This window comes from Austrofundulus limnaeus, unplaced genomic scaffold, assembly GCF_001266775.1.
Source record: "Austrofundulus limnaeus strain Quisiro unplaced genomic scaffold, Austrofundulus_limnaeus-1.0 Scaffold71, whole genome shotgun sequence".
Lineage (NCBI taxonomy): Eukaryota > Metazoa > Chordata > Actinopteri > Cyprinodontiformes > Rivulidae > Austrofundulus > Austrofundulus limnaeus.
Window position 1 is genome coordinate 791,349 of NW_013952473.1, and position 23,208 is coordinate 814,556.

Sequence of the window (23,208 nt, forward strand, 5' to 3'; positions counted from 1 at the left end):
CAGGCCACACGGGGAGCCAGGCGGGTGGGGGCCGGGGGCTGAAGCAGCAGTGCTTAAAACTCTCAGGGCTTTCCTGACACAAGGATGAGGTGAAGGGAAAAGTGGCCAATTTAGGAGCTGAGGGATGTGATGAGGGGAGGATGCAGAGTGAGAAAACATGAAGTTATACATACTCTCTCTCACACACACACACACATTCAGCAGCGGGTTAAATGCAGGCTTTATAAATTAACCAATTTTTATTAAATTCTGCAAGCTTTGATACATTTAAAAAGTTCAATACTTTTTTTAATGTGTTAAAATGGATCAGTTGTTACTTTATGAGATGGAAAAGAGTGGGGAAATCAGATGTTTATTTGTATGACCAATAAAAGCAACACATATCAGTTAGTGAAGAGTTCTCCACTTTTCTTTGAAAACGCCTTTCTCACCTCCAGAACTGGAAGTTTCTGTTTTCTGACTCGGGGGGGAAGATTTCACATCTTGATGGTCGGATTTGTTTTCCCTCAACATTTCCCCCTAAGTTTTATTTTATTATTATAATTTTTCTTTAATATCTCCAAATCTGGAACTGTAAACGCCACACCGAGGTCGATCAGAGGCGTTTAAAATCAGACGTGGTTCTGCAGTTCGGGAACCACCACCCCCCTCMTCCGCGCGCGTCGTGGACCATTCCTTTCGCTCCTCCACATCCAGACGAGGTGTGAGCAGCGCACAGCACCAGACGGACCAGAGTTGGTTGCTTGGTGTTGGTACGCGGCAGAGCGCGCGACTTCCCGGACTCCCTACAGCGCAACTCTACAACCCCCAAATGGATATTTACGTGGCCTTGGTGTCGTTTTTCTTTTTTGCCAAACCAGGTRAGATTGAAAAATCTTCGTAGAACTTGAGCTTTTTTGACATTTTGTAACCCCGTTTAAAGTCCACGTTTGCGCGTTGGCAAGTTGAAAATGTCCTGTAAAATCTTTACAGAGCAGATCCAATTTGTGATTTTTGTGATCGTGAGTGGTTTTAATAAAACTGTTAAAATATAAAATATTAAACATTGTGCCTGCACATTAGATATGTCCGTGGAGAGTACAGGTGATGCCTGCGGGCAGGAGATGCGACACTTTCTTTTTTTCTAAAGTGAAGGAGTAGCAAATTAGTGCGTTAAAATAACTGCGCAGCGACCTCCACAAGAAAACCTTATGATGCCTGTTTTTAAAATGCATAATTAAAATATTCTATATAAGCTTCTATCCTATCGCATTCTGTCTCCTCCAGCTTTTGGTTTCGGATCAGATCAAGACTACCAGCTCGATATCATCAGTGAACTTGACCTGGCGAATGCCACCTACGGAATTACCCAAGTGGGAGGGCTTCACAACGGCAGCAAAGCCTTCCTGTTCCGAGGTAAATGACAGTGATTTCTTCATGATCACGCAGCTCCAACTTCACACGTATCTCTCCCACCCCCACGCACCCTTGGCTGTGCGCCGCACACGTGCGCACGCCCTTTGTTCCGTTAATTAGTGAGAGCAAATCCACGCTGCGCCACACCTCTCGGTGTCAGAACATTACCAGGGGTGCTGACARCTCCAGGGGAGCCTGCGCTCATAATTACTCCACATTTTATTTGTCTGAGTCGGCAGATGCTCGGAGTCTTCTTGGACTCACTCAAGCGGCGCTGTCTGCGTCGTTTTTTTGGTCCTTATTTTACCACATTGTGATCGCAATGTTCTGTGTAATGCCAACAGTTTGTGCAGGGAGGGGATAACCTATCAGCTGTGTTTCATTGTGGAGCCTTTGAGCAGTGCACAGCGTGTGGCAGGATTGTTCAAAGAAGGAAAGGAGACATAATTGGCGCAGAAAACAAGACTGTTAAAATGACAACATTCTCTTGTCCCTTTTCTCATAGTTTGAGGGAATCTTAGAAGTTTAGTTCGATGTGCTTTAGAAAAAAAAAGAATGATTTGTCACAACTTGTTTCTTCCTCTGGTGGAGCTTAAAAGTAGAGGCAGACTTGTTGGAGAGTAGACACACCGTGAGGGACGTTATGATAAGAGATGACAATATAAGAGTTTTTTTAAGTGATAGGATGTTCCTTTTGTTATTGCTGTCTGAGTTGCAACAGAGACACAAGTCGRAGACAATAGAATAGAATAGTGTTGATTGTCATTGCACAAGCCTGTAAAACCAAACCAAACATATCCATAGGACAACAGCAATATATACAGTATATACAGGATATATCCTGTTATTTTTTATTTGAATTAGCTTACATCTATATGAAACAAAGCTTTGTATTTATTATGTTTGGGATCTCCCAAGTGTTCATTGTTACTCAAACCCAAGAAAATTAGCCTCAAGTGTAAAGGAGGGCACCCACCGAGTCTTTTTCACTTTTCCGGTATAAGCCTATTCTAATACAAAGCTCTTGGCAGAAACAGAATTTATAAACAGCAGCCTTGGGTGCTGAGACTGATATCAAGTTGAAGCTCGTATAAAGCAGAGGAGCGATGTGTGTGTGTGTGTATGTGTGTATGGTTTTATTTTCTGGAGTACTTGGCTCGGTATGTGACTGGCTCTAGATGAATGAAGCCTGGGCAGCATGGCCAGCCCTGCTGATGTAAAGCTGTCCAAGATTCAGGGCTGGAGGCCTTAAGGAATACACAAATATACTTTTTACTTGATGCACAATCCAACTGTTTCCTCCTACTGTTTCCTGGGACCTAGATTTAGGCACCAAAGCCAGTTTGCATGGGAAACTTCAGGCTKGTCCAAATGGAAACACACAAAAAAGGACCTGTTTGTGCTGTGACCTAGTTAATACTCCCATTGCTGCTGTCATGTCTCTGTAACCCAGATGGCTCTTGAGTAAAGTTGCACTGGTTTCTGAGTTCTTAAAAATATGTTGGTGTTTTATTGGGTTTCAGCAACAATGTGTTTATGTCTGCACATGCAGATGGTGCACTGATCACACTGTGGCAGAGTTGGACAATGACTCCTTGATATGATTTAACTGGTACAGTGGAGCAGTGGTTAGAGCTGTTGTCTCACAGCAAGATTGTTAGAGGATTGCCTCCTGGCTAGGGGTCTTTCTGTGCAGAGTTTGATTATGTTCCTGCATGATGCATTTGGGTTTTGTCATTGTATTCCAGTTTCCTCCCACAGACCAAAAAGTCTGCATGTTGGGGTCACTGGTAACTCTAAATACCCACTAAATGGGAGCCATTGTTTGTCTCTATTCAGATTCAGAAAACTTTATGCATCCCAGAGGGGCAATTAAAGGCAACACAGAGCAACAAATGACATAAAAATTTAATGGAAGAATAAATTTTAAATGAAAATATACATAAATATAAATAGTGTAGTGTGAAGGTAATACGATTCCACATAATCTGTCTGAAATTATATTATTAAAATGGGGGACTATGAGTTGAGGAGCTGGATGGCCCTGGGTACAAAGGTTGTCCTTCTCTGAGACTTGCATGCTGGACAGCGAGCTGGACTTACAACCTGCTCAGGATGTACACCACCACTTGCCCAGTAAATGCTGGAGGTAGGCACAATTTCCCTTAATTTTGTTTGTGGCAAGTGATTTCCCATCTAGASATGGGAAATACAACTCTATTCTGGGATCTGGATCATTTGGCTCAGTTCTGAAATTGCTCCCCAAGAGCCATATCTTCTGAAAGCTGGCACTGAGCTGGCTCTTTGGATGTGCTATTCTCTATTTTTTTATTGCAAATACTATGTTTGCATTAGACAGTGGCTTTCCGTCGTGATTCACCTACTTTTGTAATAAGATCCACCCCATTAAAATGTTTTTATTAAGAGTTGTGATCTATCTGATCTATCCCTCTCTCTTTGCCAAAACAATAACAAAAAAAAAAAGAAAAAGAAGAAAGAAAAAGAAAAAAAAGGCATAAATTATCCTCCACGGTACACTAAAAACACAGAACAAAGCCCARCTAATCGCTGAGATATTTGTGATAATCTTGCACTTTTTGTCGGCAGAATTTTCTCCATTACTGGTGCATCCAAAGCACTGAAAAAATAAGTTAGTTTACCCAGACGAGGACTGACCTACTTTTCTTATCSTACATTAGTGCACAGATTGTCAGCCTCATTACTCAGACCACCCTTGCTTCCAGTGTTGATTTAAATTCAAAGTAATGGCGAATATTAGTTTGTTTTTATGTGTTCCCTCTSAGGGTACATTATTAGTTTGGTGGGTTTGGTTTAGTCCAGTGTGGTATAACTTAAACAGATGGTGGGGCATTTCTCATGAGACATATAATTTTTTAACGTTTCATAAATACCTGAACAAGCCTTTGATGCATTAGCAGGCTTTTTTCTCTTTGCGGAGTAGACTGCACAGTATATCTGAGCATTTAATTTGAATAGAAAACCATAAAATAAAGCTTCATCTGTCTTTACAGTATGTCCTTAATGTCATGAAAATGTCTTTGAATCTGGGTCCAAATTACTTACACACCTGAGTCATTTAGAACCCCTGTTTTTCTGTTATTATTGGGGTTTTTACATCTATCTATCTATCTGTCCGTCCGTCCGTCCGTCCGTCCGTCCGTCCATCCATCCATCCAATGTTTTCTTTTATACCAGCAGTGTATGAAGAATAGTCATGTGTTACAATTGGTTTCAGAAATTCTTGCTTGCAAATTGGTATCAACTGTTGCAATGTTTGCCCCTGAGTTTGGCATTAAAATACGTATCTCATGAACTAGACACATTATTTTTCAACTTGCAGAAAACAGTCATCACATGTAGATCAAAAACGGATTAACTTTTGGAGTCTACCCAATTCAAGATGTCTACCACCGCCAGCTGACTCAAAAAACACAAAAATGGCTGCACATCTACAAGTATATAACATCTGCAGTCAGTCCAATTCAAGATGGCCACCACAATATTTGATATCAGCGAACATAAATCGCTTTGACACAGTTCTATTGATATTAAACTAACATTTAATGTGGTGGTAGCTGAGAGTCATTCACAAGACATTGAGTGAGATCTCATGACATTACACCTTTTCAAGTTTTGGCCAAAATCACTACAACTCTGTCATAAGATAATTAAAAAAATCTTTGACATATAGGTGTCAAGCATTCTGCATACCTTCAAGGAATGCTAGACCTTTGATAATTGGGATTATTTATATCAACCTTTGACAGTTGAACAAAGCTCCTTCAACTATTAGAACAAATAAGCTACTGTACAAAAGACAGAATGTAGAAARCAAAATGACCTCCCACTGTATAAAACTTTGAAATTATTGCCTGCCCGTCATAAAATAAAAAAAATTATTTACATTTTTTAAAGTAAAATAAATCATTAATAAAAGTGGCACAGCGTKCAACTTCAAGGCCTGTAAAATCCCTCTGTTAATCTATGCTCAGAATCATTCATGYTAAATAGTTTGGAAATAGTGCAGCTCTGATCTTAATACCGTATCAATGAAATCTTTTAACATCTCAGCCTTTTAGGTCAATTATGCTTCACACATAACAACTCTGCTGACTTGTGTGAGGACTAAAATGAGGTTTAGTTAACGTTAAATACGCTCTCCCTTTGATCCCAGTCCAAGTTAATATTTCAGCCTCATTAATAGCAAAAACCCACACCAAAGCACTGTGTATTTGTTTGTTATCCATGTGGATAAAAAGGTCAACGATTACATGCAAAATATATATTAAACTTCATTCACCTTTAGCAAAAATAAAGATCATTTAGCATTTTAAAACCAAACACTAAATGTAAAACACATTATCCTCACTACAATCAAAAAAGCACAAAGATAAATTTTTGACAACGTAGCAAAATGCGGAGATAACAAAAAATTGTTTCCTGTGAAAAATCCTTTTATAAAACCTGACAAGATGTTCTTCAAGTTTCAAATTGGCACTAAGATTTGATGTATTGCTGTTTGGTTTAGTACACACATTTTTTTTTCCTTTTTCATTTTATTGGAAGCTGGATTCATCARTCCAGATTCATTGTGACTTCTGAAATTCTACCAGAGAAAATAATCATTTATTATTTTTAACAGATCTAAAAAGTTCAGGTTTTGTTGTTGTTGCTCAGATTGACAGTGAAAGCGCCAAACACATTTATTGAACATTTTTTGTTTTTATTTTGTTTATATTTTTTTCCAAACAGTCTTCTAAGCTTTTTTTTTACTTTAAATTATTCCTGATTGCTTGGGTTTGTGCACACAAAACTACCAGAGAGCTCAGAGACATCTCAGTTTGTTTTAAAATGTAAACAAGTAAAAGCCTCTTTTTGTTTAGTTTATAGAGTGACAGTTTCTACCTGGGGCCTGATTTACTACTCTCAAATCTATTGCTCAGATGATAACAGGACTTTGCGTGTGCTACTGGCAGTCACCATAGACAGGTAGTCTCCATGTTGGATTAAGTAAATGATATAGATGCAAAAAAATGCAGTTTTTCCATAGGAGATATGGCATGGCTTCTATTTGTGATTGGCTCAATATCATGTACAGTACATGTCAAACTCTTCCTATGTTTATCTGTGTACTGACCTTCAGAGAGAGTAAAAAACAAAACAAAAACAAAGAATCTGTAGTACTCTCACACAATACCACAGGGTGGGGTTAGGGTGAAGCGGGGTGGAGCAGATAACGGCATCTGTTGCGAAGCAGGTACAATGTTCACAGCTACTTTGCACCTCCCTTGCACATATGCTAAATATAAATGTAAAACAGCAACCACAATCGGTCTCAAGTTTGATAAATAACATTTTGAGTGCCAAGTTATTGCGTTTGTATATCCTCCTCCCAATATATTACACGTTCTGATAATCGTAATATATTCTGCATATTTATGAAGGCCAACATGCTAAATGGATTGCCTCCGCTAACTAGTCATTGGACAGATGCAATCCTTAGTGCACATGGTTAGTACATCAGGTTTGTGCATGCTACATACRTCAAACCCTTTGGATGCTTATCTGTCTCTAACCCTCAAAAATCGGTAGTAATCACAAAAGGGGTGACTACCGGACTGTTGGCTGCTGTGAGAGACAGAGCATGGGGCACAGATAACAGCACCTAACCAGCAGAGCAGGTTAGGAGGTGGTTATTTTATTAAATTTATTGTCTTTTTTATGTCCTACAGATAATAGCAGTGTTTCCATCTATGTTTTTATGCGCATTTTGAAGTATTAGAAAAGGTGGAAAGAAAAGGCAAAATTTGCAAAAACGTCCTCAATTTTGCAAAACAGCTTTTGCGCTCACTTGAGCTGGTTTTTGGATTTTTCAAAAGAGAGTTAATGGGGGAAAAAAGGGGACGATAGAAACACATTTGCTGAATAAGCTCAATCAGCTGTTCTTGCTGTCCAGTAATTGTAGCGGCTGCAGCTGGACCCTGTCAGCGTCTTCTCAGAAATAACGTGATAAGAATTGCATTTATTTTTCTCCATTTCCAGACAGCATGTACCATCACCAATACTAGTTGACATGACAAAATATTTACAACTTTTCCAATAGTAGCAACACATTACTGAAAACTTATCTCCACTGTCCTGCGAGTTTACAACTTTACTTATTGTTTACAACCATGTGTAACGTCAGCATTTGACGTAATTACACTTTGTGTAGCCTGGTTGATTCACTCCAAGCCAGTTGATGGAAATGCATCTGATATCCATTTCTGTTTTTGTGACATTTTAAAAGTTTGCTCAAAATGCGCGTTAAAATTTAGTATCTGAGTATTTGAATAAAATTGGTGAACTTTAAAAAATAGTGAGGTTGCCCTTAATGTCTGTATAACTGCACAATGGGAATAAATGCAAGTAATTTATGGAAAATCCATTCAACTTGATATGTATGAGTGCTATCAAGTTTGCACAAACCTTTTGTAAATCGGGACCAAACTGTGCTGATGACCCAAGAAAAACTCTAATAAAATGCAATAAAATAAATAAAATAAAATGAGTCTGTTTATTATCAAAAGCATCCCCTTACAAAAAATCCCTTTAGGAAGTGTTTTTGTTCATTGATACTCTGAATATTCAGTTGACRGATTAATCAGACCAGTTATTTGCTAATTAGAGGTTGGCAAATAGATAATAAATTCTGAAATATCTGCAGCGTTGCTGTGTCTTCATGCTTGTTTGGACATTTAATTAGCTCGTCCCTTCTGTAAAGATTTCTTTTGGCACAGACAATGCACATCCAATAATGTTTTAATCTTTAAGTTTATCAGTCTGTTTCATTTGTTTACATATCATAAAGAAAATGACGTATCTGCAGAATGATTTAACATTCTTTGTTTAGAAGCMTAATAAAACTTGTTGAAGCAAATTCTGAAAGATGACATTTTCAAAGACTTATGGAAATGAATAAACAAACTCTAAAACTGATTTATTTGTCTTACTAAAATGTTACTTTCACATCTTTCTGTTAAATATCAAACTCCAGTCACAGTAAGCTCATTAGTGGCTCATCTTGTTTATTTAATCTCTTCAACAACTGAAGTGTGAAGACACGTTGTTCTTTTATGGGAGCCTAAACCATAGCATCAAGGTTTTGTAATGATCAAATGAACATGAAATAGCACAATATTTATCACTTTGTTTGGTTTGGTTCGACGTAATTCAACAATTAAAGCTTGGCTTTTTATTACCCATCCCCAAAATGAGAGGATGGATGATGTTTCTGACTGTGTGAGATTRTGTGTTTGTCTGTTACTAAAATATCACAATGGACAAATTTGAGATCTGCAGAAAGTAATGAGTGGATGTACCTACACAAATGATTTCACTTTTGCAGTCAACCCAATTCAAGATGAAAACAGCTACAACTTTGTCATTTATCAACATRAGATGATTTTAGGTGGCAGACAATATGCATTGCTTTAATAATCGTCTAACGAGTATCTTAGCAATTGTTTTTTTTTTTTTTTGCCTAAACATCTCCTCAAAGTGCTGGCCACTCGTGGTAAAACTGCTTACACCCTAATTTTATTCTACCCATTTAAGAAGATGGTCTATGTCAGGAGTATGGCATAAGCTGATTTCTTATGTCAAACTCCAAAGAAAATATGACACTCCTTATGTCAAATGTAAAATTTATGGTTACATTTTTTTGTGTTTCTTAAAAAATCCTGAATACAATTGTTAGGCGAGTGTTTTTGGAAGGTGATGAAATGATGCAAAGCCTTTTTTTCAGTTTCAGAGCTCATCACATATTTTAAATCTAGCCTCACCTCTGTGACCTTAAAAGCCTCTGATTTGAAGTAGAAGAGGTAAAGAAAGTAACACAACTCTTTTTTTTTGGCTGTTCCCCATTCAGTGGATCGACACAGCGAGCCATCTCCATTGAAGTCAAACAAAATAATCAAACTCACTGAACATTATAAACCAGTTTTACTACAAWAGATAACAAGATGATGAGCCTAACTTTTGAGTAACTTCTGAAGCAGCTCTTTTATGTAGAAAATATTTTATAGTAACAAATAATCTAATTCAATTCTACAAGAACTGCAGTGAAAACAAATAAATTCCTCTGTGATATCAAGAGTGTAAACAGTTTTATTCTATTTTCTATTGAACTAACTTTTAAGCACAGTTTTTGCTTTAACAATAACTTAGATTATTGATCAAATTTTAGGTATTTACACATCTAATGTATTTCTTGTGCAAAATCTAGTTTCCTAAATGTGATTAGTGGCTGATATTTGCCAAGTTCCTGAATTTGTGCACAGCTCATTTACACCTAATGCATATGCAACATCTCACAAATGAAGTTATCTCCTATTTTTGTAAATGATAATTGGATAAAACAGCAAAATGCTGTGGAGAAGTAGGACTAATTGCAAATAGATATCTGGATGTTATCAAGATGAAAACTGTTACCTGTTAAAATAAAACTTTTTTTCCAAAACCAAGCTCAGTTTAGTAGAGAATGTGTTTAAAACCAAATGTCCAGATTTAGAGCTTTGAAAGTTTAAATGCTGCAATGTTTAAAATGCCAAGTAAACTACACTGGGCTTCCATATCACCCGCCCCACACACACACACACACGTGTTGAAATTAAAGGGACAGAAGCAGAAGGAGGTTCCTGAAGAGACTGAGGCCATTTTCAAGGTGTTTAGAAACGGAAATGATGAGAAGAGTTTATTTTCTATTTAAACATAAAAAAACAACATTTTAATARCAACTAAAGGTAGCCTGGTAAAAACCAGACCCTGTCCTTCACTTTGCTTCATATGAGGGTCTGGACTCGCGGCTATACAGAAGTGATTCTTGCTGGAGGCGTGGCCTCTGCTGAAGTTTAAAATGATTGGATCGGTTGGCCATGACGTATGTCGCTGTGAAGGAGGCTAAGCTACAAAGCTAACCGGAAATCGCATGCACTGTAAACAACCCTACTGAGAGGAGAGAAGTACCGAGCCAAACGAGACAGATGTAAATGAGAGCTGCTGCTTTGTCAGACAGATTTAATTTAATCTGGAAGTCTTATCAACACGGACTGGCTTCATTCACTTCCTCCACTGCCATTGCTAAACTAACTAGCAGACACTGCGCAGAAAATCAACGTTCAAAACTCCACCTTCTGTCTGCTGATTGGCCCAGGTAAAATAAACTACAAGCAGACACTGTGCAGAAAATCAACATTCTGTTCTCTGATTGGCCCGAATGAAATGCTCCCGAAAAAAATTCCTTGTCTGTGGGAGAAATCCCAGACAGAGCAGTGAAGGGAAACTAGAATTGAGTGGAACTGCATAGGATGGCAAGGGTCAGGCTAAACTAAAGGTGACATAGATATTTTATTATGGTACAGAACTTAAATACATGCCTGAGAAACAAATAATATTGCCCCTTTAAGTTCAGGGTTTGGGATAGTTAGTTGTGCATTTTCTACACTTTTTAAAAATATGACAACACGCTCCTCCTCCTTGTTCTCATCTCGTCAATAACCGATGTGAGAGGGTTACCCGATGTGTCAAAACCGGATGCAGRGGAAACCTGGACTAAGCATCAATATGTGTAAAAATCGGGAGCGGGAATGGACTGGATCGTGAGTACCTAGTGAAGAAAATTTTATATATTTAAAGGGGCAGTTAATGAGTTTTTGTGGAACTTGGCCACCTAGTCAGTTTAATGTAGTTTCGGGTCTAGAACATGGAATGTGGAGCTCAGTCTGCAGCTGAACCCACACCCCACAGAGCATCCCCCCCGAAGTATCGTTGTGAAGACATGCTGAAGTAGGAGTGTCTGAAACAGTAGGAGGTTCTTAAAGAGACAGAGGCCAATTTCAAAGTGACYATGATTCAAAGTCAGATTTATTTTCATAACAGCAGAATGTAACATAATTACTTTATTGTGGTATAGAATTGAACTATATCCCTGGAAAATACATCATATCCTCTGGTTATAACAATTGTTGCATAAAATCTACTGATTAGAGATGTGACATTCACGGACGATCCAAATCATTTGAACAACTTACAATGAATGATGGGAATGGGTTGTGGACAGTTTGAGCCATTTGTAGTTTTATTTTCTTACTCCTTGTAAAAATATTTTTCCTCCTTAACCACGAGGATAATACTGTAACTCCTTCTTTGCTTTTGCGCGGAAAACAGGCAGAGCGGTAGTGTACAGCAGCTCAGGGGGAAAGGGGGAGGGGGGTTCAGCCTAACAAAACACATGGTACCACCCACGTGATGCAGTGATGCATGTCCCTACTTGATGATGTAACTCATTCAAAATCAAACGGCTCATTTAAATGGCTCTRTGAAACAAACAGCTCGTCAAGACCCGGACTCGCTCAAAGAGTCATTCATCTCACCTGTACTGCAGATGCACCTGGACAYGTCATCAGTGACAGTTCCCAACATCAGAACCACTCTCCAAGGCAACTCAACTGAGAGCAAACAACAATCTGAAACATACATTTCAAACAGGAATCCATTTTGCACCGACCATCAATGAATGGCGAACAGAAATAGCAGTTTATTTACATATAAGATCACTAAATAGATATGGGAAAAGCTAGAATTTAGACAAACATTGCCTTTAATAAAAAAACAAAAAGAGATTATTTTTGGATCATTTCTAACCCTGAATACAGGAAGAGCATGGAGATTCCAATAATTCCAGTTTCTGCATTTCATAGTTTCCTAATTATGTGTGGTACATTTTTTCTTGCTGTCATCTTGTAGGCATCAGGGAGTGTGTAGTTGCACCTCTCATCTGAAGCTTCACCAGATGCTGTGTACATGAAACAGCTCTTGCATGCTTGGCTTCTGTTTGTGACAGCTCTAAATGAGAACAATTTGAATATTTTACTAATTTGTCCACTGCTCAGATGTGTGAGCAAAACATTATAGAAATCTTTACCCAGTTTCAATACTCTTTTGTTACATAGTGTCAGTAAGGTTGGTCTAACAGCAAGTAATGCCTTGTTTGCAAATATATACCTATGTGTTTTTGGTAAAATTAGCTTTTTTAATGGTAGGGCTACTTTTTGCTCATACTAATTTGTTGCACTTGCTCTTGAATAAGTAACATTTGATTATCAGTGAAATAGTGGAAACCATAAAGCTTCAATAATTGTTTACTGCAGCTCATCAGTCAAGCAATTTTGAAGCATCTATTTTAATAATAATAATATATATTTTTTATATTTACAGAAAATCACCAAGTGCTACAGTGGAATAAAAAGCAATGGATTAAATAAAAGTGAGAACAAATAAAATGCACAATAAAAGTAATGAGTTTGTTAAATACAAAATAATTTTTGAAAAAAAGATGACTGAAGACAGGACACAGCATTTAAAGGAAAATCATTGAAAACATTTTGTAAAAAGAAAGATTTTCAGGCCAGTTTTAAATATGCCATGGCCTGTGGGGCCCTCAGATGCGGAGGCAGAGCGTTTCACAGCTGAGGGGCAGCGCAGGGAAAGGCCCAGTCTTCCCATGATGCCGGAGCGAGTCCTGGGAATACAAAGAAGGTGAATGTTGGAAGAACGGAGAGACTGTGAGGGACAATAAGGGCTGAAAAGTTTTCTTATTTAAGCTGGCACATCAAGGCAGGTAAAGGTGAACAGAGAGATTTTGTAGGGAATCTGGGAAGATATAGGAAGCCAGTGAATGGAATGGAGAACAGGGGTGATATGTTTATGTTTATGCACTCTTTTATCAGTATCCTGGCAATCATCCAGCTACATCCAGCACCAAAGTCTGTTAGTAAAAGTGAGAAAAATGTGTAGATTTTACATCAGCACATGTATTATAAGATTAAGTTCTATTTCCCCCCCCATACTATTCTGCTTAACTTGATTTTAGGCACAAAGACAGATTGTGATAAAATCACAATCTGTTTGGCTCCAGTAGTTAACAATAGTAGATTTACAGCTGATTATTTTTTGAATGTGTTAATAAAATTTGACCAGTGGTTCATGAGATCTTTCGCTGACAAACACAGTTGACTACTAATAGGCAACATTTTAAACAAAATATTTTGTGCAATCTGTCAGTTCTCTGAATCTGGGTTGGGAGTTATTTTCAGCTGTTATCACAACGTTTTAGGCTAATACGTATCTGCAAAGAAATTCTTTTAATTTCCTGCCAGTTCAAATGTACCTATTATATGAATCTGAAATTTTGCTAACAAAAGTATACTGCAGGAACCCAATATGTGTCTTTTATCTTTTGAAAATTAAAAAAGACTGAACCTGAGAAAACAGCAGTAGTTTATCACAGTTTTTCTAATATGCTTTCATCTCTTCCTCATGATGACATCTACCATTTATACTTTACATTATTTTAGAAAAATCAACCGATCTAAAACTTAATTTTTATGCATGTATCCTATTTTAATTTTAACATCAGTCTTCTTGATAAAACAAATGTAATTAAGTTTTTCCACGATTGAAATGGCAGGTAAAAATAAACTGCTTGTGTGTAAAATGGTTAGAAGTTTTATAAAATTAATCAGTTTTGACTGTGGAAGCATGGTCAAAATCAAACAATGTCAAGTCATTAGAAAATGATGAACTACAATTAATCTGGCATATCTGAAGTAGTTACATTTGATTTAAATATCTGTCATTTTACTCTTAGTTTTTTATGTATTCCACATATCTTTTTATTATTTATGTATTTCCAACAAAGCTATTGAAGTACTGTTTTCACTAATTTTTATTTTCTTGGTTTTMTCTCTCTAATCTTAAAATCATGCTAAAATATCACAGAAAATATGCACACAGTCATTTGTTTTAGTGAAATAAACTGACTTGAACCACGAGTCCAGCAGTGTCACAGTTTGAATGAGATGCATAAATATGCACAATAAAAGCTGTTTACCAGGCRCTGTTGGTATCTGATGACAACAAGTAATTAGTAGTCAGGCAGTCTGGGGGCTGCTACTTTGTGATGACAGATAATGAAGATATCTTTGTGTTGTTTAGACTATGCTGAATTAATTTCTGACCCTAACTTCTTGGACTTGCGACAGGATTTACAGCCCAGTGTGTTTCTTTCACATGCGTCTTTTACTCTCTCAAAGCTCTACTTGATTAGCAGTTTTCTCTAAATGAACTAAGTGCTGTTTTAACYGCTCAAAAGCTTCTGCTAAAGGGTGTCCTTGTCAAACCAGAGTGAGATCAATATGAACAATCACTGTCCCATTTTTGTGTCACTTGAGATTTAATCCATCAACTCTGCAGAAGAGATGGCATTTATGATTGAATCCGTGGCCAGATAGCTCTTTTTTTCCTCTAGTGGTTTATTGACACATAATCAAAGCCCAAATGCCTTAATCAAAAACACATCTGACCTTTTTTTTTATAGAAGTACTGCTGGTATACCGTGGGTATTCTGGGTTTTTAGAGGGATAACAAGTCAAGCCAGTAATCCCAGCAGGTTCCCCATTCTTCAGAGCGTATCAGCACAGTGCATGGGATTCCTGATTTAGAAACTCCGATTTTGCCAATCTTTGATGTTCTCAGGTGAAATGTTATCGTGCTTGTGTCAGGCAATCGGGTAGTCAGTAGGTTTGGCTTCACTCAGACAAATCTGTCTKTTCTCTGGCGATGGAGACGCTACTAAGCTGCACGTAGCAAAACGGGAAACGGCACATCAACTAGACTAGACAGATTTAGCTCCTAATTACAGATGCTACGCTGAAATTACACAGTCAATGGTTTAAGAAGGAGAAACAGCTGATGACATACAGTATTTAGGAAATCTTGATTATCACAAACACACCAGGAGCAGGATCTAAACAATATAACCTTTTTTTTATTATTTTTTTTAACATGCTGTTTATTTCTGCTCCATGTTTTGCATGTTTATGCCTGAGCTGAGTGAAAGCCACAAGATTTCTGTGAGGTCTCATTTCCCTCCTGCATTTATGCTGTTGCTATTTATACCTCTCTCCCCTTCTGACTGCAGAGGAGAGCTGGGTTGCATGTGGCACAGATATTGCTGAGGGAGCCCCGTGCAGCCGGGCCCGAGAGGCTGAGGGTAGTTCACAGGCTGCGAGCTGCTAAGCCAGGCTACGACTCTAAAGTCTACGGCACACAATCCCACTCGGCGAAYCCAATGGAGGCTATCAAACCTTTCATCTTTTATGCATGAGCGTTCGAGCTGTCCTAGTGCTGGAGGAGGCGAAACACTGGTCCCACCTCACAGCAACCTCAGAGGAATTATTCCGTTTGAATTATTCATCGTACATGACTGTGATATCTTTTAAAGAGATAGACGTGTCTCTATTGCCCCCCTGATGTCAAATTAAAGGCAGAACAGAGAAACATTGGCTAGACCTACATGCCATTTATTTAGAAGCAGGATCCATGATCTTACCTGGCACAGCAAGATCTAAAAAACATAAATTGGTTCACCGTGTCATGATGTGAGATCATTAACGAAATTCAGCTTCAGCTATTTTGGGCACAAAATCTTTGTCACATTACCTTGTGCACTTTTTTTGGTTTAAACTTTCATATCGTTCACTTTTATTATCACCTGTTGCTGAAAGGTGGGCAATATTATTGTCTGTTTGTTGATAAAATCTCTGGACTGAAGTCTTCAGAAGTAATCGCAAGTACATCCACAACTGATTTACTTTTGAAGCCCACTGCCTCAGCCGTATAAACTCAGAACACAACGAAATGTTTCACCAATACCAGTTTTTCTTAAACCGAGTATGAGTGCAAGTACTTACAATTATGCAATTACTTTAAAAACACATTTCTTTAATTTAAAACAAGTTGTCTCCCCTCCATTGTCGGTCTACAGCCCCTCTGACTGTATTAAATGAACTATAAAGCAGTGGTTCCCAAACTTTTTATCTTATGACCCAAAAAATATCCATGGCAAAAACTTGTGACCCCAAATATTACTGGTATGAGTACATGAACTTTGTTAATAACTCTAAAAACACAGGCTTTTTGACAATCTAAACAGCTTATACACAAATACAAATATTTATACTTTTTGTGTGCTTTTGGAATAGTTATAGGGAAAATATTACATTAGCAATTATTTTATTACCCTTTAAATTGATTTCTGGAGATTATCCAAGGTGCTTCATGACCCATAATTAGGTCCCGAGTCCAACTTTGGGAACCAAAGTGCAGTGGTTCCCAAACTTTTCAACTTTTGACCCACAAAATAACAGCAGCACAGACCTGTGCCCCCAACTATTTTTGGATGATAAATATTTGTATCAGGTCAACTAAACACGGGCACAGTGACAATATTTTATACAACATTTATCCATTTTAAATGCACCAACCTCACTCCTTTGTGACAACCAAGACAAAAATGTAATTAATTCAGAAAATCTTTTCAGGACCCCACCTTGATGTTTCAGGACCCCACTTTGGGTCCCGACCCCAACTTTGGGAACCACTGCTATAAAGCATGATAAATACTGTTGCAAGTTTTTTAAATAAAAAATAACAAGTAAGATTTTCTTTCAATTCGTGTATATTTCTTAAACATGGAACTGAAACTTTTCACTTGAAATGTAAACTGTAACATGTTCAACACATTATCAAATACAATACACTGGTATTGTTATGGGTCCTGAGTAATGGGACATTTTGTACAAGTACAACTATTTGTAAAATGCTGCCATTGGGCCTGATACTGATACTAGTATTGGTGTCGGGACACCACTAAAACAAGGCTATTCCTCATCAAGTGTTACATGTACTGAGCTAAAATTTGATATGGTAGTAGCTGAGAGTAATTCCAAAGACATACTTTGGACACTAACAGGTTGTGCAAGATCTCAAAATATTGTATAAGATTGCACAAATTTGTCATTAAAAAAAACAAAATAAATAAATATCAGAATGACTATAACTCCATCACTCTTTAATATAAGATGGTCCAGATTTAAAAATCTGGCAGAAAGGCAGCGGGTATTATATATTACTTTAAAGAATACCAGGACTTTAATTAATTTAGGATTTTTGRCTGCCCTTAATTTTATTTAAAATGTTTTGTTTGATGAAAAAAACAATATATCCTTAGTGAAAACTTTAGTTGTCTGTTTCATGATTCATACAGTAGACCTCTTTTTTTCTACAGTAGTATTTTCTTTTACTACTACTAGAATGATGTTACTGCAAACTAACTGACTGACTGACTACATATAATGTAACATATAATTAAATTTGAAAATAGAATAATACAAAAAATAAAGACTCCCAATAGAATTTTCTCATTTCTCACTTCATTTTCAAACAAAATTAAAGTGCAGTCATCATTGTGGTTCTGAATATGTTTGCTCAAGCTAGSTCAATACTAGGCTGTTCCTAAGGTGTACATTTTGGGCTAAGGATGAGTCAAAAACACAAACCCATTAATTTTTTGTCAAAATTTGGAAAAACACAACATCCAAAGAATAACACTAAGAAAGAGTTAAGTTGTTTAAGTATAGTTCATTTAAAATGTCTTCTTACCACATTAAAAAAAAGCTTCTTCTGATTCATGGGAACACACATAGAGGAAGCCAATCCTGTTTCCACAAAACCTTTACAAGTGTCACACTGTCTTTGCACTGAATGAAATTGAGTTGCATCATGTTCTCCATGCTACCCAAGCCAAAAGAAGAAGAAAAAAATACATTTCAATGATCCTGGTTAAGGTTTTACCCAGTTGACATGGCCTAACAAACAGCTTCACTGACTTGGAACTTGGAGGTTAGAGATTGAAGGCTTAAGTGAACAACATGGTAATAATACTTTAAAACACACTCTATACAAAGAGATAGTTTGAGAAGGTAATAAAAAAAGTAGTTGAGAAAAAAAAACACAGCAAAAGCAAAGCCATTTGAAGATAAAGCTGACTGTGAATAACAAAAATTATAGTCAAATAAAATGGAAAAAAAAAAAACAGAAAATTGCAATTTTATTCCTGATTGTTGTACTGAAGTTGTTAATCTGGCTGAAGCTGATTGTTTCTTTTGTGCATCAGTGTCAAAAGATAAATTAAACTGATTAGACTATATTAGTTGTGATTAGAAGTAAAATAACAAAGCAAAAAATAAATCGTGGTTGATTCTAGCAAACTATTTTTCATGTCATGTTAGAAGCATGTTTAAAAACAACTGGTAAAGAGCACATGAGTGTGTTTTCAACTTGAGTTATTTTGGTCTTTTTAGTTAAAAACATTCATTTAAAAAAGTCTGTTTACATATGTTTTTAATTGCTTATTTTTTGTACATTTTGTCATAGCAGTCAAAAATAAAGATTGGGATGGTACTGTTACCTATAAGTATATCAAAAAAATGTTTGAAAAGATTTCTAAAATATATATTATTTGCGTACATGTCAAATGTATTACTTAATGGAAAACTGGTCATTTTTAAAGTGAGGCTGTCAAATTTGGAGAAAAGGGCAAAATTRGCTAACACTAGCCAAACTATCTTGGACCAAGATTTCTGCCCTTTTCTCTTTCCTCTGTTCTCGGTTCCTGATGTCACCACTGTGAATAACAAACTATTGACAGCTATTCAAATATGACCAGGATTTTCTTAAAAGTGTATTTTGAGTCAAAATGTTGTGTTTTGTTAAGACAAACCTGGTGCTCAAAATAGGGTAAATAAGATATTTTTAAATGTGCACTGAACCTTGGGCTGATCAAAATCACAGTGATTGAACAAACATGCACATGCACGTACACATACACAACACAAAGAGTTGCCTGTTTTTTTAACAACACACATTTTTAGTCTTTAGAAAAAGGTTTTATTTATTTATTTTATTAAACCGTCAATTCTATTTTAAAACCTGTGTTGTTATTCATTGTTGAGAACATGATTAACCTTTTTTTTTAACCTTTTCAAATAAGAAAAGCTTAAAACTGGCCAACTAAAAACTTGCATCTGCTCATTATCATATCGTCAACACTGTCGTTAGTGCAGCTGACTATCACACACAGAAATGTGTCATCTACAATACAATATGCTCTTCATTACATTTATGACTGAGAAATGGCACAGAAACTTCATCACAAAGCAGTTAAACACTATTTATCACCATCTCAAACTATTGGTGGAAGAATTGACACCTCAGCAGCTTCCTATCTCCTTCAGTAGCCTGATATAAATTTCTTCACTTTGTCCTGCCTGCAGCCATTGTTTGATGGTATCAGAGAGACACACTAATTGCATTCTCATACACTCCGGTAGTTTTGTAACTTTGCAAATTTAAATTTGCTGYGTTACAATTAAATATAGCTGATGAGAATTTTTGTAGTGTTAAAATGCTCTTAGATTAAGCAACCAGATAAATCATTGAGTTTACTCTTACACTAGAACTGGGCCAAAACTGGGACAGACAAATTTTGCTATATGGACATTTTTGCTAAGAAATGGCAGAGTTATAGTTGTTTTGGTCAGATCTTTTAACACAATCTTGAGACCTCCTATCTCTTGGGAGATGTGTTAGTGATCAGAGWAAGTGTTGAAAAACACTTTTAGTTAGTATGGACTTTTGTCCTGGGAACACATTGGAGTTCTCCCAGAAGACCTGGAAGAGGCTGTGGAAAGAGAAGTCTGGGCGTCCCTGCTCAAGTTGCTGCCCCTGAGACCCAACTTTGGATGAAGTGGAAAATGATGGATGGATGGATGGATGGATATATATTAAACTAATTTCTGTGTTGTCTATGATGTTTTTTTTCTGTGGCGACCATCTTAAATCAAGTTGATTAAAAGTTGAACAGCTTGATGTGCAGGTAATGGTTAAATATGAATGAATTTAATAATTGAGTACTTTCTAAATGTTTCATTAAACTCTGTCTAAGGGTTCATGAGCTCTTTTGCCAACAAACCAACAAGCTCGGCATSAAAAACTTAAGTTTTCAGCAAATACAGCGGGTAAAATAAGTATTGAACACGTCAGCATTTTTCTCAGTAAATATATTACTAGAGGTGCTAATGACAAGAAATTTTCACCAGATGTCGGTAACAACCCAAGTGATCCATACATACAAAGAAATCAAACCATAAATGTCCAGAAATGAAGTTATTTGTAATAATGTGGAATGGCACAGGGAAAAARTATTGAACACGCTTACTGAAATTTATCTAATACTTTGTACAAAAGCCTTAGTTGTCAATGACAGCTTCAAGATGCCTCCTGAATGAAGAAACTAGTGACATGCATTGCTCAGGTGTGATTTTGGCCCATTCTTCCACACAAACAGTCTTCAAATTTGAAGGTTTCGTGGGCCTCTTCTATGAACTCTGATCTTTAGTTCTTTCCATAGATTTTCTGTTGGATTCAGGTCAGGTGATTGGCTGGGCCATTCCAGCAGCTTTAGTTTCTTTCTCTGAAACCAACTGAGAGTTTCCTTGGCTTTGTGTTTGGGCTCATTGTCTTGCTGAAATGTCCAGCCACGTTTCATCTTCATCATCCTGGTAGATGGAAGCAGATTTTTATCAATAATGTCTCTGTACATTTTTCCACTCATCCTTCCTTCAATTATTTGAAGTTTKCCAGTACCATATGCTGAAAAACAGCCCCACGCCATGATGTTCCCACCTCCAAACTTCACTGTTGGTATGGTGTTTTTGGGCTGATGTGCAGTGCCATTTGACCTCCAAACCTGATGTGTATTCTGGCATCCAAACAGTTCAATGTTGGTCTCATCTGACCAGACTATATTCTCCCAGTATTTTACATGCTTGTCTAAATGTTGTGCAGCAAACTTTAAAGGAGCTTCAACATGCTGTTTCTTCAGCAGTGGAGTCTTGCGTGGTGAGCGTGCATACAGGCCATGGTGGTTCAGTGCATTATTTATTGTTTTCTTTGAAACAATCGTACCTGCTAATTCCAGGTCTTTCTGAAGCTCTCCACAAGTGGTCCTTGGCTCTTGGACAACTCTTCTGATAATTCTTTTCACTCCTCTGTCAGAAATCTTGCGAGGAGCACCTGGTCTTGGTCGGTTTACAGTATGGTGAAATGATGTTCTTTCCACTTCTGAATTATGGCCCCAACAGTGCTCACTGGAACCTTCAGAAGTTTAGACATTCTTCTGTRACCGATGCCATCATTATGCTTTGCAACAGTAAGGTTGTGAAGGTCTTGAGAGAGCTCTTTACTTTTACCCATCATCAGATGGTTCTTGTGTGATACCTGGCCATCATTTGGGACTGAACCAGCTGATATTAATTTGCACTGACAAGGGGCAGGCTTGCTTTCTAATTACTGAGAGAGTTCAGCTGGTGTCTTGGCTTTCCATGCCTTTTTACACCTCCCTTTCTTCATGTGTTCAATACTTTTTCCCTGTRCCATTCCACATTATTACARATAACTTCATTTCTGGACATTTATGGTTTGATTTCTTTGTATGTATGGATCACTTGGGTTGTTACCGACATCTGGTGAAAATTTCATGTCATTATCACCTCTAGTAATATATTTACTGAGAAAAGTGTTGATGTGTTCAATACTTATTTTACCCGCTGTATCTTTCACATTGTTTAGTGCTCACACTATGATGTGGAGATGATGCTGAGCCACCGCCACACCAGATAGAAATACAACATGGTGAGGTAAACCTGACTGAATTAGAACCATTTTTGTGTTGGCTAATAGGAAATGGCTGTGGCAGCAGTCTTTATTTGGGTTGACTCTAAAAGTTAATTAGCTCTACATGTAAACCCAGTAATTACAATCAGAAGGTATAATTAAATTCTTTCCATGGGTTAATGAGATATTTTGATCACAGATATGCAGCCATAAGTAGGTAGTGGCAAAGTTTTAACAATATAATTAAACTAACATAACAAGTTATGCTTTGATCAGGAGTTGTGGAGGACCACCAGTTACTAACATAACAAATGGTAGCTCAGTATCTATAAAATTAGCTGTGTTAAAGTTGATTTTCTGTTAGCTAAGGTCATATATCTGTAGTGGTCATTTTGTTTGAGGTTAACAYCAAAAATGACAGATGTACATCCATTGATTCCTTTCCAAGAGTGTCATTAAATTTCATTCAATTGCTTTTGAGATATTTTGCTAACATGACAGCCAAATGAACACTGAGCAGACACTCAGACAGTGGGCAATAACAAGGTGAAAATTCAAAATTTGGCTTTTGTAAAAAATTACTACTAGAGAAGCTGCAGGAAATCCAACATGAAAGCCTCTTGATCTGCCACTGCCTGTGCTTCTAATTATGCATGACAGACCATGTAGATTGCTTGAACTCACAGTAATTATTAAACAAAGATTCATCATCCAGATGCCAATTCATGAAACTGCATTGTTGATAAAGTAGCTGACACATTTTGACATCAAAATGATACGGTGCGATTAATCCACTCTGCAGATACAGAGGCAAGAGGTTGTTGGGATTTAAAGCACATAGGGCTCTCCTGCAACAGTTTGGTCAGTGCTTTTCAAAGATTATCTGTCAACACCAAAAAGCTGGTTGCCAGGACAACGCTGACACCATCATTGCTATGTATTGCTAGTAATTTACCATWCTGTGAGATACCGCCATAGCAACTTGAAGGCTAAAGATGTCACTGGCAACCTTTAAACTTAAGCTGAAGCCTGTAACCTGCCTGAACAAATTGCAGAAGATATCACTGTAGCCATGTGAATGCTCAGCCAGACCACTCTCTGATTCTCCTGTTTAAAGGGCAGACAAAGGTTTACCTTCCTTTGAGAGACAAGAAGACACCCCCACCCACCCTGGAC

The 23,208-nt window shown here is 37.2% G+C and overlaps 1 protein-coding gene across 1 annotated transcript in view; it reads left to right on the forward strand.

Annotated features, from left to right (window-relative positions):
• Positions 1-474: 474 nt before the first annotated feature.
• The window catches only part of LOC106519092 (protein kinase C-binding protein NELL1), a gene marked incomplete at its 3' end in the record, with an annotated part of 137,501 nt that continues 114,767 nt past the window's right edge, over positions 475-23,208 (forward strand). The window contains 2 exon segments of the mRNA XM_014010620.1: positions 475-860; positions 1,267-1,395. Coding sequence (XP_013866074.1) covers positions 812-860; positions 1,267-1,395 — 178 coding nt within the window.